At 41.5% G+C, this 17,842-nt stretch overlaps 1 protein-coding gene across 1 annotated transcript in view; it reads left to right on the top strand.

The window, feature by feature from the left end:
- PKHD1 (polycystic kidney and hepatic disease 1 (autosomal recessive)) overlaps positions 1-17,177 on the top strand; it is a gene marked incomplete at its 3' end in the record, with an annotated part of 111,663 nt that extends 94,486 nt beyond the window's left edge. The window contains exons 37-40 of the mRNA XM_010085546.1: positions 12,789-12,996; positions 13,928-14,085; positions 15,696-15,890; positions 17,052-17,177. Coding sequence (XP_010083848.1) covers positions 12,789-12,996; positions 13,928-14,085; positions 15,696-15,890; positions 17,052-17,177 — 687 coding nt within the window. The remainder of the gene's footprint in view (positions 1-12,788; positions 12,997-13,927; positions 14,086-15,695; positions 15,891-17,051) is intronic.
- Positions 17,178-17,842: the final 665 nt, after the last annotated feature.

The following is a 17,842-nucleotide window of genomic DNA, read 5'->3' as shown; positions in this document are numbered from 1 at the left end:
ACATGGATGGCTCTCAGTCAAAAATGACGTCAGGCACCGAGGGGTATGATCTGAGCACAGGCGGGGAGTGATGTGCGGTAATCCTCTCCATTCACAGGAGCCGAGCAAGGTCAGGCGAGGTCGGTTCTCGAAGATGAGTTGGCGAAGAGATGCTTTTCGGAATTGGGAGAGATCAGCCCAGGCTGTGGAAGGTGCTCCCGGCAGTGGCAAGAGAGGTGGACTGCTCTACTGCTGAAAGCCACTTTGGATACTCTTGACTATTTTGTTAAGACACAGCAAGGCTAAATTATTTAGTGTTTGCAAATGGCTTTAATACTGTCAATAAACTGGCTTTGCAGAAGGACAGAGCGTTCCCAGGGAAGGTGTGGATGCCCCATCCTGGGAGGGGTTCAAGGCCAGGCTGGATGAGGCTTTGGGCAACCTGGGCTGGTGGGAGGTGTCCCTGCCCATGGCAGGGGGGGGAACTCGATGGGTTTTAAGGGCCTTTCCAACCCAAACCATCCTATGTTTCTATGATTCTACCCCATTTTCTAGAGGGACTCTGTGAAGAAGTGCTGTTAGATCATCACAGCTGAACTGACTGTCCATTACTGGCCATTTTGTTTCACACAGTTATCCCAGCCTTGAGTTCAGTAACTCTCATTAGATTAAAGCATACCTTCCAGAAAGGCTTGGTCTTTGAGGACATCAAGGGAAATGGAAGCCAGCATTTTCTGTAGAAGCTTCTTCCAGGGGATTAATTTGGTTAATCATCCATGTTTTTATTTTTTTTTCTTTTTTTAAGAAAATCATTTAAATGTCTGATTTGAATTTGCCCAATTAGAGCTTTTACTATTTCTCTTTCTGTATCTTCTTCTGCTACTTTAACGTATCCTTCTATTCTCAGTTTCACCCTTGTAAGTCAGGATTTTGTCCTTGAATTCTCAGAGCTTTATAGCAAGAGCCCTGTCTTCTTTGTGCTGCTGTGTTTTCCAGCAATACAGGAAAAACCAGTAGCATCTCCTTGCAGCTGTGCCTCCCGTGCTGCTTCTCACTTCCCATCTGAGCCTGTATCATCACTACCTTGACTCCATCCTCACAGACAACCTATGAAATTAGAGAGACAAACAGGGTAGAAGGACTTCTTATGATGTTACTTTGGCACTATGATGGAGGGAAATAAACCCAGGTGTCACTGGCAGTAACCTCAATGGATTTCTCACTGATATTTCATATATTTTATTCCATGCTATAATTCCCAGCAATCCTTCATGCCCAAGAATACCAGGAAAGCGAGGTCTACAACCCAACCATTACCTGGACAGAGGCACGTAGAGCCAAGGGTTGCTTGGCCCATCAGCAGAAACATGTCTTGGTTTCATTTTTTTATCAATACTTATTTAAGAATTCTTATCAATTTCTTATTCAAGAAATCCAGACTAGCTATGAAGTCACTTTTGAGCTCTGCTCTACATACAGTCCCGGTGCCTGGCTGCAATTAAGGTTCATTCAAACCATGTAATCGGCGATTTCGCACCGAAGCAGTAGAAGCCTGCTAAAAAATAAGACCAAAAGGAGTGTGTTCTTTTCCTGGGTTCATATTGCTTGTATGAAACAGAAATATGCTGTTCTGTCTCCAATTTAGTACCAGCCTGGCCTGTGGTATAGAACAAATCGCTGAGCGTGACAACCTCTTTCATATATATGAAAGAGTCTGACACGCTCAGCGATATATATTTGTGAACTACAGATATATATCCACGCATATATGTGTTATCTCAGATCAAAATCATTAAATAAGCAGGCTTCCAAATTCTTAGCTGTCTTGGCAAAGACAGGACTGAAAGTGTTTTAATTTCTTTTCATTTTCAGACTGGGAAGTTTGGGGGATGCTCTGCAGCCATGGTTGAGTTCCGATGATTGTTTAGTAAGCGCTGTCAGCTCCTCGCTTTGATATGTTAATATGACTAAGGGTTTCCCACCGTTTTCCCTTGCGATTGGCAATCCTTTGCTCCGGTGGTTGTAGCAGGCTGGGAAATTTCACTGTTGCCTTTGGCTTTAGCCAACTCCCCTGCCAGTCAGAGCGTGCCACCCATAAACTGCCTGTCAATCACACGTCAGTTTTAAAGGGGGTTTCAGCCAGCCAGGGCAACTCGACTTTTTGACAATGTAATTATGGCCCTTGCGTCCGCGGTAGGGACCTGAGCAGGGCTGAGAGAATTTTATTGATTGTTCAGAAGGGAAATTTATCACTGTCTCCAGCTCCATTCGCACTTTATTCCCCGAGAAACTCTCCTGACAAGCTTCAGGAGAGAAGTTTAGCATGGTGGCCTTGGTTGTTTTTGTGCCTTTGTGTCCTTCCAGGGAAACTGGACTGGAGACATCAGCAGATGCTGAGCGGATGGCAGGGTCCGGGTATAGAGGCAGCACAAGTGGAGGTGCTGCATCAGTAGCCAAGGATGCCTACCCTCTCTGTGACAGTCTGATTTCGTGGTCCCAACACTCTTATTACCATAGATGGAAAAATTTTAAAGACTTTTTCCATTCTGTTCCATTTTTTAGCAGCCCTGGGTAGATGAGGTCATTGTTCCATTGTGTCCCCTCAAAACAGACTGTGCCTCTTCCTAAGAGAAAACCAGCACTTTTACGGTGTATTTAGCTGAAACTTTGTCAGTGCCAATGCTGTGATGATACGGGGCATGAACATATGAGCCGAAATCCCCGCATGCTGACTAATAACCTATACTTCTCCAACTAGATGGAAGATGCTATACTTCAGATTTCACTACATTCACTTAGTCCAGACTGTGAAAGCTGCATGTTAAAGAAAAAAAAGATGTCCAGAGAGTTTGGATTTAATACCATACCTATTTATAATCAGTAAAATTAAAAGAGAATTGTCAGTGATCATTTCAGTCCTCCGAAGTCATGGATAGTCCCTCTGCAAAGAACATCCCTGCATTTGCAATGGGTGCTGGCTGTGGAAGATGACATTCCAAAGGCAATTCTGTGCTTCTGTCCCAGACTTCCCTGCAATGGAAACAATCTCATCCATTTTCAGGGTTAGCTCAGGTAAAAAAGTATTTTTTATCAGTCGAACCAATTATTAATTTTAATTACTTTTAATCAATAATAAAACACAAAATATTTACGAGCTGTGCACTGTGCTCTACAGAGCCTGTGCGTTCCTCAAGAGATCAAACATTTAATCAAATGCTTCTTGCTTTTCCTCCATTAAGCAGTGTTCTGTATCTGTGTTGAGTTTGAGATTAAGCGATCGTAGACAACACGAGAGAATTTGTTCTGCTTTAGTCACATATTAAAAAGAAAAGCTTCCCAGAGGGAAAAAAAAAAAAAGAAAAAAAAAAAAAGAAAAAATAATCTGTAGCAGGGGGATTCAAGATAGGGTGCAGAGATCTGCTAGAGATAAGATGTGCTTTTTTACCTTACTGAAATATTTGTCCATTCAGTACGTGTTATTTTCCACTGACTGAAGCCGTTGATTTGCACACCCCTATTGCACTGTGAGTTCAGATGCTTCTTCCCTTTTTGGGGTTGCTTCCATAGATTGGTTTTCCTTAGATGCTAGTTTTTCTGTGTGGTGGTTGCAGAAGGTTGTTTTGCCTTCTGTGACAGCATTTTTCCTTTCGAGACCTTGACTTTAACGTGATACTTTAAAGCAGATGGCTCTCGAACAGAAGGCTGAGCTGCCTTGAATCCCCTTGCGTTCACTGGGGGTAAAAAACTGCACTTAGGCACTTCCCATGGAGTAACTAATGTACAATGACTTGTTCCTTCACTTTCTTATTCACAAATATATGACCATTAGATTTTAAAGACCTAGCAGATGGAGGAGGAAAAAAAACCCAACAACAGAGAGCTGGGTTCAGGGAAAGCCGCTGTGCCTTTCATAGCTTGTCCTTCTTTCTGATAGAAATGCATCTATCATCTTTGATTTAAACTTAAATCAGTAGCTCTGTGGTTTGGTGCTGATCTTAATGAGGAAAGTGTGATGTAAAGGGGAGGGAGAGATGGGTGCTTATATATATATATAGAATAACACATATAGATTACAGTTAATATATTAGCTTGTGTTTCTTGATGAAATCTTTGGGTTACTACAATTGTGGAGAGTTTTTGTGGGTTGAAACCTTTGAATATAACATTGAAATATCCCTTCTAATTCTGACCCCAGCTGCACCTGGGAGATTGGCTGGAGGAAGGGAAGCAACCAAGAACAAATCAGAGCAGATTTCCACCCCAGATGGGAGAAAGCCCGCAAAGTTTGGAAAACTGAGAAGCCTGCACCCAGATCTGGGTTTTCACAGGGCTGCAGGCTGGGCCAGGCAGGGACCCTCCGGCTGGGCTCATCGTCACTTTTCCCGTGTGTTTAATTCTTTTCCACCGTGTGCCAGGGATGTAGCGAGCTGATCATTTAAATAGTCGTACCTCCCTGCGTACCCACTCCCACGGGCTCAGGATGGGATGGAGCGGTAGTTGGTGGCTGCATTTGAAGCAGTTTGTTCCTACTCTCAGTTGAAAGAGGTTTTCCTGCCTGTCACCTTTGGTTGTGAGCTGTTTTCAGGTGTGGAGCATGGGCTTTGGGTCAGGCTCACTGGTTTATGCAGAGGAGCTGGGAAAATCTTTCCCCTTCCTTTCTGGATTGATGTAACTCAGGAAAATGAATAGGTAACTTCTTGTTAAAGGAACTGTTTTGAAATATTTTCATTTATGCACGGGGTCAGCACTTTTTCATTGGTATAATGTGTCAAGAAAGAGAAACAATGAGATTTTCCTGTTTGATCACATAGCTCTTCCCATTCTCAGTAGGATATTCCTTGCTTTTTTGAGGGTGCTGTTCTAAAATATTTAGGTGGAACTGCTTTAAGGTGAAAGCTGTAGTTTCATGAAAGGCAAACATTCATTTTTTTTTAGGACTAGGTCACTTTCAAGGATATTTCCTACTGGAGAAAATCAAAATGATTCACTTTTGTCCTCTCATTCAAATTATGTCAGGTTTTCTTTTCTTATTTTTTCTTTTTTTTTTCTTTTTTTTTTTTTTTCCCCCCCCCCCCAACCCCCACTGGGAGAAGGAAAAAAGTGTGTAATTCTATCATTTTGCTTTCATCTGGACTTTCACAGTATTATTTCTAATATTTTATATGTTTCCTGTCAACATTTCTACACTAGTGCAATGCAATATTCTTACAGAATACAAATAAAAACACCTAAACCAGCAAAGTGACATTAGTACAAAGAAAAAATAAAAAGTGTAATAGTTCCAAAAATTTTGGTTTTGTGGAAATGTTATTCTGTGGAAGATGCTGAAGGTTTGGTCTCATTTGAATTTGGAGTGAAATCACAGCTGGCTAGCCATAGACTTGTATTTCAACCTCCAGAACCCACTTATAATGGGGAAACCTCACCCCTATTTTACATGAGAGGAGGAAGGAGCCAGAGAGATGCTGAGGCTGTGTCTACATTGGGCCTTGGATGAGTGGGTTGCCAAGCAGATTCAAAGTCAGTGTTAAAAAGCTGAGCTGTGAGTTATCTCTGTGCATTCACAGTGCTTGGACAGAAAATATGTTGGAAAATTTTACATGTCCTCATATCAGGGAGTGTAGTGATAGAACAAGGGGGAATAGTTTTAAGGTGAAAGAGAGGAGATTTAGATGAAATATTGGGAAGAAATATTTTCCTGAGGGTGGTGAGGCAGTGGCCCAGGTTGCCCAGAGAAGCTGTGGATGCCCCATCCCTGGAGGGGTTCAAGGCCAGGCTGGATGAGGCTTTGGGCAACCTGGGCTGGTGGGAGGTGTCCCTGCCCATGGCAGGGGGTTGGAACTCGATGATCTTTTAAGGTCCCTTCCAACCCAAACCATTCTGGGATCCTGTGAAAATGCCCAGTGTGAGCATGAGCACCCAGCAGGGAGGTTGCCTCTGCAGCCATCAAAAAGCTGAGCAGCTCTGGGGTGTCCTAAGGGTTAAAGAGCAGCTGTAAATTAGAAAGTACCTCCTATTTAACTTCGGGGCACGAATGAAAAGCTTTCTCTACTGGCAGGCAGGAAGTAGCAGGAAAGCTGTCTGCATCTCCCCGGGAGCTGCCCACACACACCAGTTTGTCCTGCGGGGCTGTGTGGGGCTGGAAAGACATCTCCCACTCTCAGAGCAGAGACATCCCAGTCTTTCTAACACGCCTAGCAGGGAAAAAAACCACCCAGACCCCCACTATTGCAAAACAAGCTAGGAACATTGTGCAAAAGCTTAGGGACTATACCTAGGACTGGAATTAACAGAGAGAAAGTGTAAGCTGGAAATCTTCAAGTCCAGACGAGACTCTTTCTGATTTATGGCCAAGGACTGGACTAGTTGTTGTAAGAGCTGAGGTAGCTGGGACAATTTTTTAAAAAGTCTTCATCAAATCCAAGTTCATGAAAAAGTTTCTCCAGGACCTTAATTAAGGATCTGGGATTTTAAGGTCCATTTGAGCACAGAGAGCTGTAGCAGCACAGCTGTGTGTATCCTGACTAAGAGGGCTTTCTGGAAAAGATTTTCTATTATTTTTCATTTAAGGAATTTTATACTTTTTTTTTTTTTTTTTCATTTTATTAACTGAAACAGCAGCAGCAAAAAAGTCTCTGCTCTGGATCTAAAAATATTTTTTTTTTTTTAAAAAATCCATCTTCTGAAGCACCCGTTTCCAATGGATGTATTGTCATTTATCACTGACATTTGGAAATTTTAGGAATGGCCAAGCTGAACAGGCAGTGCAATTTGGATAAGAAAAAGAGAACAGTAAGGGATTATGGCAGTGAGAAGAAGCTGGATTCCTTAGGCAGTCTGACATCTGAAATGCTGCCGTGAATTGTGTTGTGTTTTATTACTGGAGAATATATGGTTGTGGTTTTTTTTCCCTTTTTTATCATAGCTATAATCCCTTGAATTACATTTTTAGCTTTGTCTCTTGCAAATTTTTTATTTTTTTTTTGGGGGGGGGGATGTAAACTACATGTTTCTTTTCACTTTGTTCATGGGAATTGAAAGGTTTTATTCTCATTTACACTAAAGATTTACAGTGTAGCTGCAGCAGATTGACAGCCTATCTGCAGTATAACTTGTATAGTCATGGTAAATAGATTGCGTGTCTGAGCCTTGCAGTTGTAAATTCCTTTTGTGGTGTAAAGGGATCTCATTACCTTAACTTTAAAGCGCCAATAAACTGTCAAAAGGTGTAAAAGAGCTTTATGGTTTGTCAACACTACAAACAAACTGTGTGTTGGTAACCTGAGTTAATTAATTTGCGGTAAATAGGAGTGAAGAGAAATTGTAGCAGGATCCTGAGTCAGAGAAAGGTTCAAAGCTGTCCCGTGCCAGAACAGGAAGATTGTTTAAAACATTTAAACAAGCTTGGTTAGGAGGTTCCCTGGATATCTAAAGTTAGGTGACAATGTGTGCTCCAAAAAGTCAGGAGGTTCTTTTTTCCACCTAAGCGATGTGTCATCTAGTCACCTAAATTCTTCGTTCTGGAGCATCCCGTAGGTTTAAGGTGAAAAGTGGATCTGGAGCAGAATGAGATCAGTACCACTGCTTTTTTGTCTCTCCCTCTGCTCTGGGGTGCCAAGAGGCTGGCAAAAAGTCTGGGCATGTGCTCAGGGTTATTAACAAGAGGAGGGAATCAGTGGTCAGGGGACCACAGACCTGTGTGTCCAGACCCAAGGAAACTTGGAGCTTTGTGGGGGCAACCGTTAGTCGGGACAGCTGGAGTTTCCAAGGCTCCTTGGCCACTGAAGGGTGTCTGAGTCACTTTGGGACCATCACCTTGCCTGAATTAGGAGACAACTCTCCTGTGCTGTGGTGGGACAGAGAAACTCCCCCAGAAGATGACCCAGAGTGTGTCAGCTCCCTAGGAGCCTATTTTTCCCATTGACTATAGGACTTGTCTCCTAATAATTAGCTTACAGATGCCTCTCCCTGCTCTGTAGTCATTTTTTTTTCAAACCCTTCTATTCCAGTGTTTCCAATTGTAGCAGCTTCTGCTTTCAAACCTGGGTGATCAGAGATAGCTACCCAACACCCAGTTTAAATTTTCAACACCCATTGAGTCACCCAATGTATGCTTGGAAGAGGAAATGATATTCATGTCTTTTGTGATCAGAGGATTGTAAATAACGACCTAATTTATCTAAATCTCCAACACCCAGTACAATCCACACTTTGCTTACCATAGACGGACTGTTTTGTAACCTTGGAGGTGAGTATGCCTTGCCATACCTTGCTGAGTTTTCATGTGATTCTGAGACATTGCTCTAAAGGCCAAATTCTTGTCTCTGGTTGAACTACTGAGGACTAGTTGAAATCAGTTGATGAAGTCATACAGCATCCTACACAGATTTAAAAAATATTTTGTGGCAGGGGGGGTCAGATATTAAATTTATAGTATTTTTCTTCTTCTCTACTTGACATAGAAGAGAGTGGCACTGTACACACCAGAATTTTACCAGGTCTGTATGAGACTGCATCTCCACATCCTGCTTCCCAGAGGAAGCATGAACAAGGGTCTTGGTGCCAAGAAGTCCCCTATGCTACGTTTTTTGATTGATTCACTTTGGAATTTGCTTACAAATCCCCTGAATTTCTAGGTTGCCATTTAATAACCTAGTTCTGCCCCACTCAGTATTTAAGGGTGTTTCTGTTGAGAGATTTAACAAAATGTTCAACTCTTGCTTTGCCTGCAATAGCCTTTTGAGTCTAAAGGCTCTGTCCTGTCCCTTTAACATGAAAGCACTTCTGCTTCAGATCTCAAGATGTTTTACTTTTAAAATCTGAGCATAGTTAATTACTAAAAATGAGTTCAATAATTAAGGAGTTATACAGATTCATCTATTTTTCAGCACTTTTGAGTGTTTCTGCTTATAATACTTTTTTTTCAGGAAGAAATAATTGAAATATATTGCAGCTGTTGGTCTTTTAAACCTTCTACTCTCAAACAAGTCACTTATTTACCTGTTGCACAGCCCAGTCCCAATCACTGAAATTTATTTTATGAATCCTACGTGTTTCATCTGAAATGATCTTTGCAGAGAGTCCATTGGTTCTTTGAAAGCAGAGAAGCTGAAGAAGACCTCTGGGGAACGAAGGTTGACTCCCAGTTGGAGATCATTCCCTCCTGAGATGTTCATCAGCACATTTCACCTCCCCATTTAAAAGCTGGGTGTAGGAAAAGTGGTGTATCCTGTCCAGTCAGCCCAACAGAGGCATGGAAACTTCTGCAAGAAGCAGGAACAATTTCATTTTGCTGTCTGCCATCTGTTTGGCTGTTCATTTACCTGAGTGTTAATATAAAGGACCAAACCCTGTGCATCACTGGTGCTGCTTAGTGTAAAGGAGAATCTGACCTGGGTGTGCGTGTGGGGGGGTGTTTTAGGTGGGAAAATAAATGGGAAGCAAGGAAAGAGGAATCTGATAAAATGTTTTGTGTTTTTGTTTTATTTTGTTTTTCCTAACAAAAATATACAAAAAATATTGGAAAATGCAAGTAGATCTTACATGCAAAGAAATAGCCCACCCCACATAAATAATCAGGAAAAAGTTAAACTCTGGAATGGGAGACAGAGAGGGAGGCTGGGAGAGCACAGTAAGACATTAAAAAAGAAAAAGGAAAAACAAAAAAGGAAGAAAAAAAAAGAAGGGGATGTCTGGATACCTTGAATACTCTTCTTTTAGAAGAAAATAAAACTTGAGAAGATTTTCCTTACAAACTTTTGTTTTAGAGCTTGGAAGTGGAAAAAAAGTCTGAAATAAGCCATCTCCATCAGAATGTATTTTGAATGCAGAGCGGTGGTTTGCAACTCTTAAGGACAAGAGTCGTTGCCCAGCAGTGTTGCTGTAGTATGTGTGTGACAGATGTACACCATGGGAGTCACTTGTGTGTCTGGCCACAGATGCACTCAAACACATACACTAACACATGCACACAAATAAGGACTATAAAAAAAAAAAAATGTCCAGAGCTGGAGAAAAATTGTATGCTGCTCAACATGCAGATGGCTGCTCTCAGTCGTTTGCTTTTATGCGAGTCCTAAAAATTCATGATGTTCACTCAATGAAAGAAGGTAAATGAATAAAGGTGATGAGATTGCTGCTAGTAAAAGAATGCATGTAGGCTGATATCAAGAGGATTGTTTTGAGCCAGATAAGGCTGTTTTGAGGGGAAATCCTTGTCTGTGCTCACGAATGGTACAAGGTGGGCTTTGGCTATGTCTACATTAGAAAACAGTGTGGTCCAATAGAAGTAAATCTGTAGAATGAATGATGTAGATATTGAGGATGCAGGGTTCACACTGTATGTGTTTTCAGGGCTACTATAGAGTCATTCTAGTCCAGTTCCATTAGTGTCTGAAGTGTATTATATGTCCTACTGGATTGCAGCATCTGCATTAGTTACATCTGAAGGAAATCCATTTGATGCACCCTGAAACACTACCATGACATGAACCAAAACACATTAAGTGAAGGATATCTGGGAGATTTGCTTAGCTCTAAGTTGAGAAATCCCAATTCTAATTTAAGATAAAAGATGAGATAATAAACCAGAAGAATCTCAGCTAGGTTCAGGTGCTCATCAACTCATTGCCACACAGAGCAGGTGCTTAGATGAACTGCAGGATAAAGTCTGGATTCTTCCTTCTCTCATTCTGCTGGGAATTAATTGACTTGAAGGTTCTACTCCTTATTTCCGTCTTCATTAAGGAAAGAACTGGGACACTAGAGTATAAGCAACAAGAAAGTGAAACAAGAAATGGAGAGAGAGAAGCTTGCTTAAAATAATTTGAAAATGATTTACTGGATGCAGCCTCTACCCTCGGTGATTTCTGGTGTTATTACTTTTCTATAGTACAACCAGGGAGGACAGTAACTTGCTGTGGGCTAAAGGTGAATTATGATCTATTACAAAGAAGGGAAGGAAAAATATACCAAAGGTGAGTGTGTGGGGCACACGTTCTCCCCTGATGGTGTTCAGTTTGTTGCATCTCACTGGACCAATCTGTTCCAAAGCCTTCAAGGGAAAAAAAATGTCAGGAGTTGAAGCAAACTTCATGAAGTGAAGGCGGGTGAAATGGCAAGATGTTTTATTGCTGGGGCTTGCTGCACACAGGCTTGGTAGTATGTCCATGGAGGAGGAGCTGAGTTGCAACCTTCCTGTTACCTTGCAGTGGTGAGCTAAGGTTGTTGGTGCAGAAGGTCCATCTTGAAGTTGTGCCGACACTGCTGCAAGCCATCACCATTCATAGGGGTGTTAAGTCACCTTCAACTCAACTGGACATTAAAGTTGAAAATATGTTTTCAGGTTTAGCCAGACTAAGAGCTCAACAAGAATATGTTTCAGCAGTGTCTTCTGAGATTCAAGTTTTCTGGGAAAAAGTCCTCAAAGCTACAACATTTAAAATAGGATGTGATGTTGCTTCCACTCTTGGATGAAAAAGGCTGAAGGAAATTCTTTTCACATGAAATATTTTCTTCTTAAAAAAAATTTTTGGAATTTTAATGTTTTTTACTTTTCTTAATTTTAAAAGGAAAATTATGTGGAAAAAAAATGAGGGAGTTTTTAACATACCCTATAAAGGATATTTTAAAATAATACATTGACGTAGATTTGATAAAAATGACAAAATATTTTTTGTAGGTGAGAATTCCCTTTTCAACAACCAAAAACCTTTATTTAAAAAGAGAAATGTAACAATTCTTGTGTTAGGTGTTGCCATACACTTCCTTGGGACCTCCAGGTTTTGTTCTCCTCTACGTAGCCACAACTGAGGGAGACTTCTTGAGAAACACCACCCATGGGGGAGGCTTTTTACCTGCAGAGTATTCCTAGCTTTGGAAACAGCCTGAGACACATTTCTAGGTATCTGTAGAATCCTGTTTCCATCGTCACATAATCTTCTGTTGACCCAATCAGATGTCCAGTCTCCACCATACTTGGCAAGTGGAAGAAAGGACCATCAGCGTTTTTTTTTGGTTTTTTTTGTCATCTGTTTGAAAGCAAGCAGGTTGCACGTTAGTCATTTTAGTCTTGTGTTGAATTTTGCAGACGATTTATTGTGTTGCATGACCAGGTAAACCACTTAAACCAAGATTTCAAAAAATGGTCCCTCATTTTGGATCCTCCACTGGAGACAGCATCAAAATGACCTCGTGTTTCTAGTTGAGCAATATTTGGTCACTCTTAAAAGTTTTTGAAAGTGGTAATATTTGTTTTTGCATAAGTCACTGGAATGTGTCTAAGAGAAGCATATTTTGTCGTGAATGCAATTACCTGTAGGTCTAGATTCACTGCATGTCATTTTGGACACTTAACTGCAGAATTTGACAATTGAAAGTGCTTTTTGTGCTCAGAGAAGGATTATGGTCCTTGCAGAGACCACTTTTCTCTGTTGGTTATATAAGATGCTTAAGACACAAGGAAGTCAATTTGGGGGAATGAAACGGAACCCAGGTCCCACTGTCTGTTGAGCAAACTTCTTTCCAGTGTGTTTTTTTTCAGATTTTTGGGACCAATAAAGACAAAAGATATGAAATGAAGGTGTTCAGAAAGTGCTGCATTTCTGATCCAAGCAGATGTGACCGAATCCTCTTTTGTAGCATTAATCCTGTCCCTCTTACACAGCATCACAAAGAAATGAATGATTGTGGGATGATCCAAGTGAATCAGTGTTTTCTGAGCACTCTGCTCGTGGTTTTTTTTTTTTGGTGTTGATTGACTTGCTTTTAAATTTTTTTCTTTTTTTCTTTTTTTTTTTTTTTTTTTTCAGGCTGGATGCCCAAAGTAGCTTTCACACACTTGAAATTATCAGCTCATGCTAACGACACAAGATTAGTGCTCAAGGAACCTGTTGACTGGCAAGCTGGTGATGAAATCGTGGTGGGAAGGGCAGGCCTTGGAGATGCAGAGGAGCAAGAAGAACTGGCTGTTATTGAGTCTGTGAACAACACAGAGCTATACCTTAAATCACCGCTCAGGTATCCTTTCAAAGGCCACAGGGGTTTCTATAGCAGAGAGCTAAACCAGGGGAAAATTTGGTCAAGGTGAGGATTTGCAGTTTGCTGTGGGATATAACAACTTTATAAATTCCTTTAACAAAGTTAGTCAGAGATATTTCAGTTCCTCACTCCCCCTAAAGCTAGAGGATGTTCAATACCAAATGTTTCTGACTATGTCTAAATTCTGTATCATAACCATGAACTTGGAAAATCTTTGAAGCAGAGAACACTGATGGCCAGTACAGTCCAGTGGCCTCAGCAGAGAGTTGAAAAAGAATTTTCCTGCATAGTTAAATTCTTGAGAAAGTGTATTTTCTTCCCCAAAAGTATCTGAGTTCTGAAAAAAAAAAAAAAAAGAGAAAGAAAGCCTCCCTTCTGGACTGATATACTTAAGGTGATTAGCAACACACTCAAAATGAATTAATTCAGTTTGGAAATACTGCTTCTGTGTTTTCAGTGAGCCTTTTGCTTAGTCTTGGACAAACTGTACTCCTTATTGTCATCTCTTGGAGCCCCAGTGTTGAAGCGTTAACTATTTGGGAGGCAACCAACTCCAATGTTCAGGAAGATCAATGGTGTCATTTTCAGAAATATTTGGGGCTTGAGGAAGAGAGTAATGATGTTTTTCACCAAAATGTGTTTTGGGAAGATGAATTCAAAGACTGAAATATTTTGGTGTAGACTTATATAATCTAAGGGAAATTTGTGAGCTTAAGAGACAAAAAGATGAAAATAAACATCTGCCAAGGAAAAATATATCTAGCCCATGTATGCAGACTCATTGGATATGCCTCTGTCCATGGTGACACAGGACTGAAACCAGCTCTGAATTTGGGCAGTTGGAGTCATAAGCTAAGGATAAACATCATTCTTGCCATCGTTTTTGTACCTTGTTTGTGTCGTTCGCTAGGTACGCCCACAATGTCAGAGAGGAATGGGTGAATGGCCAAAGCCTGCCTTTGGGTGCTGCGGTGGCACTGATCAGCAGGAGGGTTGTTGTTGAGGGAAATGTCACCATGGAGAGGATGTCACACCTCAGACAGTGTGCAAAAGCAGGTGGTTCAAGAGGTGAGGAGGTCTTTTCACAGAGAAACACGCTGAGGAGGAAAATTCTTCCATTAAAATCTCATTGTGATATCACTGTTTATTGGAAATATTTCTTGGTAGGATAACTTTGAGACATGTCGGTGGCGGGAAAGCAAGTTTATCTTTCCAAACATTGTTTGACATTGAAGTGTGAAGTCTCAGGAGCTGAATCGCATTTCTTTGTAATATCTCAGATGTATTATTTTCACATTGTTGTTTCAAGCCATCTTGGGAAAGACCCTTTAGTTTTGTCTGAGCCTGAGGGTGCAGAAAAGAAAGTGTCTTCTGAAAACATGTTTCAGTGTACATAATATATTAAATTTTTAATTGTGTTTACTATTTAGTCACTTTAAGAAGAAGGAAAAAAAACCCAGCTCAATGCTGTTTGTGCTCTTTAGGGTAAAAATATTGAGATGTTGTTTAGTGTTTAGGGATACCAAGAAAAAATAACAGGTGATGGTTTCTTGTAGCATATTGTAAAACTGGTGAAACAATGTTAGGTATCTCAGTTCTCCTTTAGTTTTACCTGTATGAAACACCTTAAAGTTTGACAGATGGCTTCCTGATTTACACCAGCTGAGGAGGAAGCAGAATCAGGCACAGTGATTATAATTCGAGGAGAGTTAGGTAATCTGGCAACCTAGTTGTAAGGTTTCCTTTAAAAATAAAATGCCTTGGGCTTTCAGACTGTGACACAAGAATTCATTTGATATCCAGCAGCCAACTGCTTATATTACTCATGGATTTATGGTCCATTTTCTGTGAAACTCATAAATATAGTCTCTGAAATGTGCTAACCGTTTGAGGTTTTTATTTGAGTTGAAAGATAGGAGGATTTTTTCAGAGGAGTCACCAGAAGGTGTGTGGGCAGTGTTTTTTTGTGGTTAATTTACCTTCTTTAAAAGAAAAAGTGAGTATTACTGAGCATAAGCAGGCAGTGCTGGAGTTTTAAATCCCCTCTAGACCTCCACTGAACAAGCGCAAGTTGCACGTTCATAGTCTGAATGCCCTTGTACCAAAATATCCTAAACCTAGACCCATGGACAGATGCCTTGCAGGAATGTCGATTCCTTCCCCATCCCTAAGATTTACTTTCCTTATCTTCAGACTGTAGGTTGTAACAGTTCCTCACCCATCTGCAGGGACAGTCGGGAGAGCAAGAGTTTTAAAGAAATTTCAAAATGTTCTCATTTCAGGTTAGTTCAGTACATCCGTGCCCAATCCCCTTTTCAAGAACTTCACCCAAGGTAAATCAATGTCAAATCCATCTACCTCTTCATAGGTTTATTTAAAATTGAACACAAGGAGCTTTCCAAGGCATAAAACTACCACGGCTTCCTGCTGGTTTTAATATCTGTTCCTCTAAAAAAGTCCGGACTTTTAGGGAAGAAACCGTGAGAGTACTTAGAGGGAATATCAAATACGCTTGCCTGTGGCTATTTGTCTTTGGTCCCATGTTGAAGATCGCTGCCGGAGATGGGGTCTTGCTGAGTCAGTGTGGTGGGTCTCACGATATTACTTAGGGCATTCTGCATGTCCCGTGGTCACGATGGAGAAATAACACTGACAGCTCCCACCGTGTTGTATTCTAGGTGGCTCCAGGTGTCTGTACAAGCGAAGTGAGAGGCAGCTGGGATCTCGGGACCTGGGGGCTGTCATGGTTGTGGAGGCCTTCTGGGGAGATGTGAGCCGGCTCCAGGTGGAAGGGGTCCAATTCCGCCATGTGGGCCAAGCATTTCGGTGGCACCGCAGCGCCCTGACTGTGGTTGGCAACACACAGATGGCAGGTGAGATGGCTGCACTGAAGGTGGATCTGAATGATCTCAGATGTCCACCTTTTTCTACCAAGTTGGGGTAGATGTTCTGAAGAGCCTCCTCAGTTCTGAGGTCAGTTGACAAATTGCATTGGTAAAAGTGGGAGGTGTCCCTGCCCATGGCAGGGGGTTGGAACTGGATGATCTTGAAGGTCCCTTCCAACCCAAACCATTCTGTGATTCCGTGATTCTATGATAAGTGAGAAAACTTTGCATGTAGCCTAAGCCCAAGTGAAACTTGATGCAGTGCTTTGAGCTGCTTCCTTTATGTCTCTGGACAGCTTCTTCCTAAAATAATATCTCAATTTTCATGCCTCACCTCTGAGTTGTTGTGCTATTTCTAGGTCTGGTAGTGAAAGCACTAATATACCATGAAGGAGCCCAGAGGTGGCTCAGGGCTGCTTGGTAGCATAGGCCAAAATTTAATTATTCCACCTGAAAGTTAGGAAACATATTAAGTTCTTTTGACTTTGTCACTGGCAAGTGCAAAATTTTTCTCTGTGGAAGTGGCAACGAGGGTTCTGAAGACTGGTGGTTATGGGAGCAAGCTAGGTGATTCGAAAAATATTTTAAAGGTACTAGGTGGGACTTTCCCTTCCAAGTAATCCGCACTGGTGCCTTCCCTATGCCATCTTCATCACTACAGGAGGCTCTAGGCTTCCTGGTGGCAGAAGGCAGCACCAGCCGTGGTGCTGGAGTCAGTGGGCAGGTCACCACGCCTGGCTAGACAAGGTGTACAAGATACTTCCCTGTCCTCCCTGCCCTTCTAAAATTTTCTTCCTCTCCTTCAGTCCCACTTCAGTCACCCAACTGCCTGAGCTCATAACATATGCCACTCTTGGGATCCTACCTTATCCTTTCACTGGATCTCCTCCTCCTTCCTCACAACAGTGGACCACCTCCATTAACCCATTGCTGTGCTCAGGGCACCTCTTCCTTACCCTGGCCATCTCAGCAACGCCTGCCTGGTGGGAAAGGTCTGACAGGTGGGTACAGATGGGCAAATGCAACTGTGCAGTCTTGTGGGAGCCAAAAGGATTAATTGCACAGCATCAAGGGATGAGGAGCTCATGTAAAACTCTCAGCCTTCAAGACGCCGTGTGCCTTTTGCTCACAGCACTCCTTTCTTTCCAGACTCTTACATACGTGGCTGTTGTATTTTGGACTCCTTCAGCCAAGGACTCCGTCTGACTGGGATCTCAGACCTTAATGTGGACAATAATGTTTTCTATAACATTTCAGGCCATGGGCTACTACTGGGTAAGTGAAGCAGGAAAATAAGTATCCTACATCTAACAGCAACATGTCCTGGTTATTGTCTGCATGAATATCTCTTGGGAGGAAAGAATGGCAGATCCTTAACTGCACCCTGAGTACTTTAACCACATCTTCTGCATTTTCTGGTGTTGGTGAATCTGGAATGAAGCTCCCAAAATTCCACATGCAACTTCCAGCAGTTATTTCCATTTGACCAGACGCTCTCTTCAAGTCAGTCTTCACTTGATCTGGATCCCTCTTGGTTTTTTTTTCTTTTTTTTTTTTTCAGTGTACAAGTGGAAGGATTTTTTTTTTTAGGGAATTGATCTCTCTGTCTTTGGAAGAGCACCATTATGCAATATTTAAGACCTCAGTTCAACACGGCATTTAAGAGCATACTTACCTTTAACTTCAGTCATTTGACATTGAAGATAATGGAGTGAAAGCATATGTTAAAAGTTAAGTAGAGGATTTAGCACTCAAATAAATTGGAGCTTGGAGCAACAAAAATGTTAAACAACAAAATATTTCTCCTGACTAACCATCAGGAGACTGACTTGCAGAGTCTTCTGCTGAGATCTCATGTTGCCTGAATACCTAAAGACATAGCTTGATTTTTATTTTCCATCAAAGATGGGATAAAAATGACTAATTTTAAGAAAAACAGA

Source organism: Pterocles gutturalis, unplaced genomic scaffold (assembly GCF_000699245.1).
Source record: "Pterocles gutturalis isolate BGI_N339 unplaced genomic scaffold, ASM69924v1 scaffold6205, whole genome shotgun sequence".
Taxonomy (NCBI): Eukaryota; Metazoa; Chordata; class Aves; order Pterocliformes; family Pteroclidae; genus Pterocles; species Pterocles gutturalis.
The sequence above is the reverse complement of the archived record's forward strand: the minus strand, read 5'-3'. Positions and strand labels throughout refer to the sequence as shown.